This window comes from Myotis davidii, unplaced genomic scaffold (assembly GCF_000327345.1).
Source record: "Myotis davidii unplaced genomic scaffold, ASM32734v1 scaffold221, whole genome shotgun sequence".
In the NCBI taxonomy this organism is placed as follows: domain Eukaryota; kingdom Metazoa; phylum Chordata; class Mammalia; order Chiroptera; family Vespertilionidae; genus Myotis; species Myotis davidii.
The window spans coordinates 3,857,970-3,867,071 of NW_006293349.1; the positions used below are offsets into that span (position 1 = coordinate 3,857,970).

General features: G+C 49.1%; 1 protein-coding gene across 1 annotated transcript in view; it reads right to left on the reverse strand.

Annotated features, from left to right (window-relative positions):
• Positions 1-3,670: 3,670 nt before the first annotated feature.
• STAT4 (signal transducer and activator of transcription 4) overlaps positions 3,671-9,102 on the reverse strand; it is a 75,374-nt gene continuing 69,942 nt past the window's right edge. The window contains exons 20-24 of the mRNA XM_015566115.1: positions 9,061-9,097; positions 7,958-8,149; positions 5,537-5,603; positions 5,059-5,167; positions 3,671-4,081 (exon numbers count right to left, since the gene is read on the reverse strand). Coding sequence (XP_015421601.1) covers positions 4,055-4,081; positions 5,059-5,167; positions 5,537-5,603; positions 7,958-8,149; positions 9,061-9,097 — 432 coding nt within the window. The 3' untranslated portion in view covers positions 3,671-4,054. The remainder of the gene's footprint in view (positions 4,082-5,058; positions 5,168-5,536; positions 5,604-7,957; positions 8,150-9,060; positions 9,098-9,102) is intronic.

Consider the following 9,102-nt stretch of genomic DNA (forward strand, 5'->3'; position numbering starts at 1 on the left):
CCCTGGGTGTGCGGCCCATGCTCTGACCACTGAGCAATGCCAGCCGGGGCTCCGGGAAAGGATTGTAATGAGAGCGCCATTCTCCCACGCCCTTTAACCTCTCCCCATCCCCACCCTGTCTAGGCATCCTCCAAGATTCTTTCCTCAGAGGCAGTGGTGAGACATCAAGTGGATGACTGTGAAACCTTAGGTAAGACAGTGGGGTGGGATTTTACCCGGGGCAGGAGGAGTCGGGCCCTGAGTTTAAGGAGAGGAATTAGGGGGAAGTTCCAGGAACTCTTGCATGGGCAATGTCCGGGATACCTGGCACACGAGGTATCCAGATGGAAGGGAAGTTAGAGTAAGATAACTTCAAGCTGTCATTCCAGAGCATTGCTACAGAGTGGGGAGGTTCAGAGGGGAGTGACAGAAGGGGATCCCTATGTTGCTTGAGCAATCGCAAGCGTGTTTTGGTTATTCAGTTCGAAGTCTAATTGGGGACTGTTCCATGATTTTAGAGTCTGAAGGCATCATAAAGGGAATTCTAGCGTAGTCTTGCAGGCAGACCCAGGGGTAAAGGAAAGCAAGGAATTCATTACCATCCTCCCTGGGTTCAAACACCAAATCATTAGCATACGCACTAGAGAGCAGAGAGTGCTAGGTTCTAGGGGTATACCTATGAAGAAAGCCTTCTTCGTCCATGCACATGCAGAGCTTGCAGAGAGTCTAAGAAGAAGGCAGATGATACACGTTTATAATAAAGGTGATAAGAACCGTGCTGGGAGCTAGAGGATGTGAAGCAGGCGTGACGTGACCTGAGCCGTGTGTGCACGCATGTGCGTGTGTGTGCGCGCGTGCGTGCGTGTTTGAAAGGAAGGCCTTTCAGAGCCTGGAGGATGTCCGATCCTAATCCAGTAGGTGAGATGGGGCTGAAGACTTGAGAGGATAGGGCAGAGGGAGCTGAGAGCGAGCGTGACCACCAGAGAAACTGAAAGTAGTTCACTCCGTCTCCTGTGTATGCTCTGGAGGCTGAGAAGCCCTTGGGGAGAAGTGATGATGAGAGATGAGTTGAAGCATAAAAAGAGACTAAAAAATGGCTTTGGAAAGATCTGTTAGAACTATGGTCCGGAGCTGGGAACCTTGATTGTTTTTTGTGCCAGGAGCTTCTCTGGCAGTCTAATGAAACCTAGGGATTCCTTCAAGGAATAATGTTTTTAGTTGAATAAAATACGTAAGATTCCAAAGGAAACCAAAACCACTGAAATACAGGTATCAAAATATTAACACCAACCTTGTAATATAAGTGCTTTATTAATGGCGCCACATAAGATCTAGCAATGGGTCTGATGAATGCAATCTCAAAACCGTGCTTAGCACAAGCGATATTTTGAGATAAATGTAGCAACTGTGATGAGAACATGGTGTAGGTCATGGTTTGTTGGCGTTGTATCTCTCTAAAGGAATTTCCGTTTCAGCAACAAGTTGGTAGAAATAAACTCCTAACTCTTGCCATGCAAACCCACAACCCTCGGGAATTCTGTGCATACTCTCTCGGCGAGCACTGCTACGCCCGAGCGTCACGAGCCATTTGAAGAGTGTAAGCAGCGACTGAAAGGATCAGTTTGCTTTCAGTGGAGCGCTCTGCTCTGCCTACACAGGAGGCACGTGGAGCTGTTTGCTGTGTTTACTGGAAGGTGTTGCAGAGCGTGTCCTCTTCACCCTGTTCTCACGGCGTCCTCCTGGGAGGACTCCGGCTGAAATGCTCCGTGTCTTACAGGGCTGGTTACACACCTATGGGCCTGTCAGGAAAGGTGCCTGTTACTGTCTATACTTCAGTAAGCCAGACTTTTCAAAATGCAGTCATCAGTCAGTCAGTGCTCGTGGTCAGGTGACAGAAGGCGGTCGTCTGTCAGAAACTGGAGTGTGTGCACACAGAGGCCAGTTGGCGAAGTCTAGGCTACAGCATCTGCTGCGAGCGCTGTGCTAGGGCGGCTTGTCCCCTCACTCTGTCCTCTGCCAGGGGGCGTGCATGGGCGTCCTGAACCCGTGTGAGGTGCAGAAAACCCCTTGGGTTTGCAGACTCCCATTCGCACTTTAGGGTTCTTCGGGGACTTTCCTTGCTCCCTCGAGACTTTGAGGAAGTCCACTGGCAGCGCCTTTCTTCAGATGAAGGCGCCGATACTCAGTACAATTGTGGAGGATAAGAAAGAAGCCATTGTTGGGGAGAAGGGATGAGATGGGAGATGAGCTGAAGCATAACGAGAGATGAAAATGTGACTTTGGGAAGATCTGTTAAGAATGACGGTCCAGCACTGGGACCATAAAGAATATTATTCTTTACATTAAAAAGCATCAGAAAAGGCATTAGCAAGATGGACACCTGTGACGGGTGTGGGATGGGTGAGGGGAAAGTGGAAACATGACTGATATTTTGAAAATCTACCTTGTGTTTCATTAGATGCTGCTTGTTTGCTCCTAGCTGGCAGAAAATAAATATTCCGGGGCAGAGAGGGGACTGATAAGACGGAATCTCCTGTTAGGAAGGTAGGTTATGTTAAATCTTTTTATTTTTTAAATTTTTTCATGGGACATTGGCCTCTCCCTGTCTGCTTGCCTGGGGGTCAGGAAAGGGTGGAGGTTAGAGAGGATCCTCAGAGGGACTGACATTTCTGCCTGAGTCAGGGCTCCCGGTGGACAGCAGCCTCGGGCTCCCCCCCGACCCCCCCTGCCCCTGCAGTGAGTCATGCAGATGCCTGGCATAGAGACCCGCCCAGGTCCTGGCACCAGGGATCCCACCCTCTGACTCAGAGCAACCGCTGGGCGATGGCATCGCTAAGCATCCAGTCTGGTCCGTAATATCAGTGCCCCATATGCCACCAGGAGGGACTCTGGTCCCCATCCCCAGAGGCTTACGGGAAGTCACTGCGATGCAATAGGCCCCAGCTGCAAAGGCATCTGGGACATGTTGGATTCTTAACTCTGTAACCCCAGGCTTGGCTGACGACCCAGAAAGCCGGAATGCCACCCAAAGACGAACACCATGCTCCCGGGAAGGTTAACGAATGTATAGAGTGTGATCCCTGCGTGATGTTATCTGTTAACTCAGGAGAGCACTGTTCTTTCTGGTGGTCTACTAGTAAGTGGCTGCCCACCATCTGGTTTTACTACAAACCCCTATAAAGAGACCCAGTCCTGGGAGGGAGGGATTCTTCCTGCCCGGCCGGCACTGGCAGCAGCTGCCTTGCCCGAGTATGTACGTTTCTCCTATTAAAGCTCTTATGGATTTGAAGAAGGCTGCGTGTCAGAATCCACCCTGAATTTAGACTTTTGGGGCTTCCCCCCAACAGAGGAATCCCTGGCAGTGATCCCAGCAGCTGTGAACCCCAAAGTTGGGACCCTGTGGACACGACAGTCAGGAGGCTTTCTAGTTCAGCCCTGGGTACCCAGCTGTCTCTGCCCTGTTATTCCCGCCAGGCTGGGTCATGTACGACTCTTCCCTGTGGGCACTCAGGACGCTGGCTTAGTCGGCTGTTCCCTCAGGTGCTCCTGCTGGCTTCTGAGTAATGCAGTGCGGCCTTGCTATTCTTGACCTATTCTGAAATCTTTTTTTAAAATCATTTTTTTTAAAAAATTAAATTTATTGGGGTAACATTGGTCAACGTGATCATATAGGTTTCAGGCGTGGGTTTCTATGTTACAGGATCTGTATATTGTACCACGTGCCCACCACCCAAAGTCAAGTCTTCTCCTGCCACCATGTATCAGGACCCCTATTCTGAAATCTTAACCTTGAGCCTTCTAGGGCCAAAGTCATCAGTAACACAGGAGAAACAAAGTCAGAGCTGCAACACGGATGAACAAATGAGTCTTTGGTTCATATCATATTAACACTTGGTTTTTAAAAGTCTCTTATCTTGCAAGTTTATCTGAAGCTTTGGTTTAGGGGTGCCAGCGAGAGGAGAGCTTGAACCATGGGGCATATACAGAGCTGAAGAAAGAAGATGTGAGTGCTGGCAGACATCAGTCTTTCAGGTTCCCTTTGCTTCTTTCCTGTGCGTGTCAGGAGTTGATCCTGTCATTCAGCAGAATAGGGAGACTTCATCTAAAATTGAAAAGTGAAAAGGACCTTTGAGGAAATGACTGCTTGGCAAATAAATCACTATTTCTTATGCAAACATCCACGGCTACTAACTACTCCATAATCATTGTACCAATTAACTACTAAGCATTCAAAAGATGCCTTTAAGTGGATAAAAACTGTTTAAAGAAGGCCTATTCATCTTGCTAAAAGTAAGAAGAAATGGGTGCAAAATGTAGCAAAAGTTCTCTCATAACTACATGATTCCGTTGTTAGGACAATTAACAACGGAATGGCCGTCCAAGGCGACTATGGATTTTTCATCCCTAAAAGTTTTCAGGAAAAGGATTAAAACCCACTTGATTTATAGTCAGACAGACATTTCTCGGGCCTCAGAGTCCCTCCAAGAGTCTATTACTCTGACGTTCGTTCATCGTGGTGCAAGTTGGGGGTTTGAACTGCTTGACAGTATTGGGGCATGAGAACAGATGGAAGGCACCCTAAATCTCATTACTGCATTTACAATTATGACGCAGCTCTCAGAAGAGTAGTATTACACTGTCTTTGTTCTTCATATACCACTGGCAGAGGGCTCCCGGGACGAACAATGCGAGCAACAATTCATCAAGAAAAATGGGAACTGGTGGTGCTTGAACTGCTAAAGTAAATATTAAAGTAAGCTTATAAGTATTGACTAATACGTGTGGTCTGCTCAGTGGAGAGAGAGGCGGGGACTGGCATGGCCAACAGTGGAATTAGGGACGAAGCGTATTTGAGAGGGTTCAGGAATATTCTGCCCTGTGGTGGCTTGAGATGGGAAGAACTGAAAGCCGTTCAAGCAAGTAAAGATGCCTGCTTTCCACACGGGTAAGAGCAGTGGCACACAGGCCCATACAGACATCCTTGTGTTATGCTAATGAATCTGTTTTCTCGTGGCCCTGGCTCCGCACAGGGAATGCCCTTGACCATGGAGGAGGGCCTGGAGAAGAGAGGGAACCTACTGCGGTTTCGATCGTCGTGGGACTCAGGTTTTCTCTCAGCACCGCGTACACACTGGGCGACATCGGAAGAAGGTCTGATGGAGACTGTGGCTCGGTTGAATCGCTTCGGCTTAAAGAAATAACAAGGAAAAGAGCGAAGAGGCTGAACCAGTCATAGCGCCTGTGGCTTCCTGCGCCAGGAACGCATTCCCAGGGCTTTATCTGGTGGTGACACTGAGATGCCTCATGCATCACCTGACATCACAGCATCAGCGACTGGAAGGCATGGCATGTCCCGGGCAGCTTCGTAGCTGCAGTCCGGGTAGACTGTGGCGTGTCTGGAAGACTAGCTGTGTGTATTCAGGAAAGCGGAGCGTGAGCACAAAACGCTTTATTCTCGGGTGTGTGTGTTTTCTCCGCCCTTAGAGTTCCTACAGGAAGGCTTCTTTTTTGGATGAGTTCAATAATGAACATTTTACATGCAACTGAGATTACTTACATTGTCGAGATGGGGATAAAAACAGAAGGAACATAACCTTTGTCCCCCTTTTCTGTCGGTCGTGAAACTGGAAAAGAAAGTGTTGGGAAACACGTTACCGATATTCTTGATGACATTAGAAAAGTCTAGAAAGATATGAGTAATGCTGAAAAATAAGAGAGATGATACAAAAGCTTATTGATTCACGAAACTCTTTAGTTGAGTATTTTAGATGTGCAGAAAAGGTGCAAGAAGAGAAAAACACATCTTTTGGCAGGTCCAATCTAACTTTACATATGAATGTCTCTAAAGTGCATGAGAAAAATTGGGAATCAGCCTGGCTGGTTTGGCTCCATGGTTGAGCGTCAACTTATAAACCAGGAGTTCACGGTGCGATTCCCTGTCAGGGCACATGCCTGGGTTGTGGGCTCCATCCCCAGGAAGGGGCATGCAGAAAGGAGCCAATCTATAATTCTCTGTCATCATTGATGTTTCTCTCCCTTCCTCTCTGAAATCAGTAAAAATATACATTAAGAAAAGAAAAACTGGGAAATCAACTATATTACTCGCTTCTACATTACATTTAAGTTTGATTATAAGGACTGATTTATTTGTGTTTGGGGGAATTTAAAGTGATTCTGTTCTTTTCATTAAAACTGACACCAATCATGATCTTATAATTTCACAAATTTTTGAAGCACAGACATCAGTGCTACTAGAAGCACTGCTGTGCTATGGTCACAGAATGTGCAGACGCCAGCCTTGGAAAGAGCCCGTTTCCCTGCTGTCCTATGCTGGCATTGTGCTTGCTCCCGCTGTCATTTGGACCAACTGTCATTTGTTTCATTGGCATTTGTTGCTTCATTTGGTCAGAGGTAAAGACACTTAGGGTCTGTCATTGTGTTATTTTGTTGTTTATTTCAGAAGGGGATGAAGTAGGGTGGCAACAGTCACCCTACCGTGATGATGGTAGGACAGTCCACAGATGGTGCTCATGGATCTAGTTGCTATAGCTGAACATTTTAATGGATGGTTATACTCTCATTAAAGGGCCAAAACGGCGAACTTACATTACAGCTGTGTAGCTAATTTCATGAATGTTCTTGCATAGACTCAACCAGTGTTTAACCACATGCCTTCTGTGGCCAGGATTCTTTTAGGCCATTAGCATACACCGAGGGGGGCAGACATGTGGGGACTTGTTACTGGCAGCCCCGGAGGCGGGGGATGTTACGCAGACTCCCTGGTCCTCTCCTGGGCACATGAGTAATTCTGAGTTGTGAGATACAGTTCCATTTAATTTTGATTATAATGACTGATTCATTTGTGTATTTGGGTATTTATAGTAATTGAGTTTTTCTCATTAAAACGGACACCAATCAAGTCCTAGCCAGTTTGGCTCAGTGGATAGAGCGTAGGCCTGCGGACTGAAGGGTCCTGGGTTCGATTCCGGCCAAGGGCACATGCCAGGGTTGTGGGCTCAATCCCCAGTGTGAAGCGTGCAGGAGGCAGCCGATCAATGATTCTTTTTCATCATTGATGTTTCCATCTCTCTCTCCCTCTCCCTTCCTCTCTGAAATCCATAAAAATATACTAAAAAACAAACTGATACCAATCATAATCGTAAGTAAAAAATATATCCTATATAAGAAAACACTAATATGCAATTGACTGAACTGCAAAACGACCAGTTGCTATGATGCACACTGACCACCAGGGGGCAGATGCTCGACACAGGAGCTGCCCCCTGGTGGTCAGTGTGCTCCCACAGGGGGAGCGCTGCTCAGCCAGAAGCCGGCTCACAGCTGGAGAGTGCAGTGGCAGTGGCGGGAGCCTCTCCCTCCTCCGCTGCAGGCAGGTAGTAAGGAGCGAGGGGTCCCACATTGCAAGAGCCCTGGACTGAGAGAGGGATGTCTGTCTGCCGGCAGGCGGACATCCCCAGAGGGGTCCCGGACTGTAAGAGGGCACAGGCCGGACTGAAGGAATCCCCCTTCCCTGCCCCCCAGTGCACAGATGTCGTGCACCAGGCCTCTAGTATATATATATATATAAAGCTTATAAGCCCTGGGCTTTTTTTTGCAAAAAACAGACTTGCTGGACCTGTAACGGCTTTCTGATCACCTCCTCCTTATTTGCCTCTCCCCCAGTCACAGAAGTGAAGGCTGTGGGTCCGGAGAAGGAAGGAGAAACCCAAACTCTGCAAGCGGCTGGGAGAGGCCCCCATGGCCATGGCCACGGCCACGGCGAGGTATGGCCACAGCCACGGATTGGCCAGCAGGCTGTCCCTTTCCAGGAACCGCTGACACGCCACTTCTCTCTAAGGTTTTGACCTCCACGTGGTCTTTGGATCTTAGACTCAAAGAGGAACTTGTTTTCCTTTAACCTGGTGTGAGGCTATTTTCCAAAATATAAAAAAAAGAAAGCAAACGGAAAGAACCTGACCTTCGCAGGGCTGGGAGCTGTAGTGTTTCCCGAAGGCTTTGTCCTTGGGGATGTCGGGATAGAGGTACTTCAGGGGGTTTTCAGGGATGTTTTCGGCCATAATAACCTTGTAGTCACGGAGGATGTCGGCGAAGGGCAGCGCCGACAGCCGGCCCTTATTGTAGGGCTCCACAGAGTGGAACCTCACTTCTCCTGGGGAGCAGAGAGCCGGTGGTCAGGTTTCCTCGGGCATCCTCTGTGGCCATGCCTCCTGCCCACGGTGTCTTCACATCGCTGGTCATAACACAGTGCCAGCCCCCTCTGCAGTCCGACAGGACAGATCGCCCCATGAGCCAGGACACCGCCCCGGGGGGAGGAAGTCAGGGTCCCTGTGATCTGGGACGACAGTACCATGAATATTCAAACCCACTGACAGGCCGAATTGTTAGGGGCAGACATAGCGTATTGAAAACGCATTATAATGATAATTACAAGGAGTATTAACCGTGCTCTGTTAACCACGATGGCTCTGTTCTGATTAGAGAAAGCACATCCGAACCTGGCTGGGAGCTGTGCGCCCTGGGACAGGGGAGCTCACATCAGAATTCATTCTATCCTCCTTCTGAGAACTGTCTGTCATCATGGAAAGATTTACAACCTCGTGGCCGAGAAAGTCTAGTCCGGAGGCACCTGCTCTTTACAACCACCAGCCCCCATGGCCTGTAATCTGGTCCCGGAGTGCCTGGAGGCGCCCGCTAGCCCCCCCTCGTACCCCGCACCCGCATGACTTGCAGCCTGTTGTGACTGCCCCGTGCCCACTTTCCCATGCCTTTAATCCCCTCTTCCCCACATGATCTTTGTCCTCCTACCCAACACAAGCAGCTGGCGATGGTGGAGGGTGAGCAGATGTTTGTGGCTGACCTGCTGCTCTCCCACGCTGCCGGCAGGATTGGAATAAACGCACATATGAGTCAACCCCGTCTCTGCTGAATGGGCTCAAGTAGCGACAGGCAGCCAGGACCCCTTGGTTGTCTGGTTACAGAGCAACACCCCAGGCACTGAACACGGAAACACCAGTGGCCAAGGCCCAGAGTCCCTGTGCAGGAAGCCCCGCGAGCACGCACCGCTCTCAGCGTGGTCCACCCACGTGAAGGTGATCCCGCCCA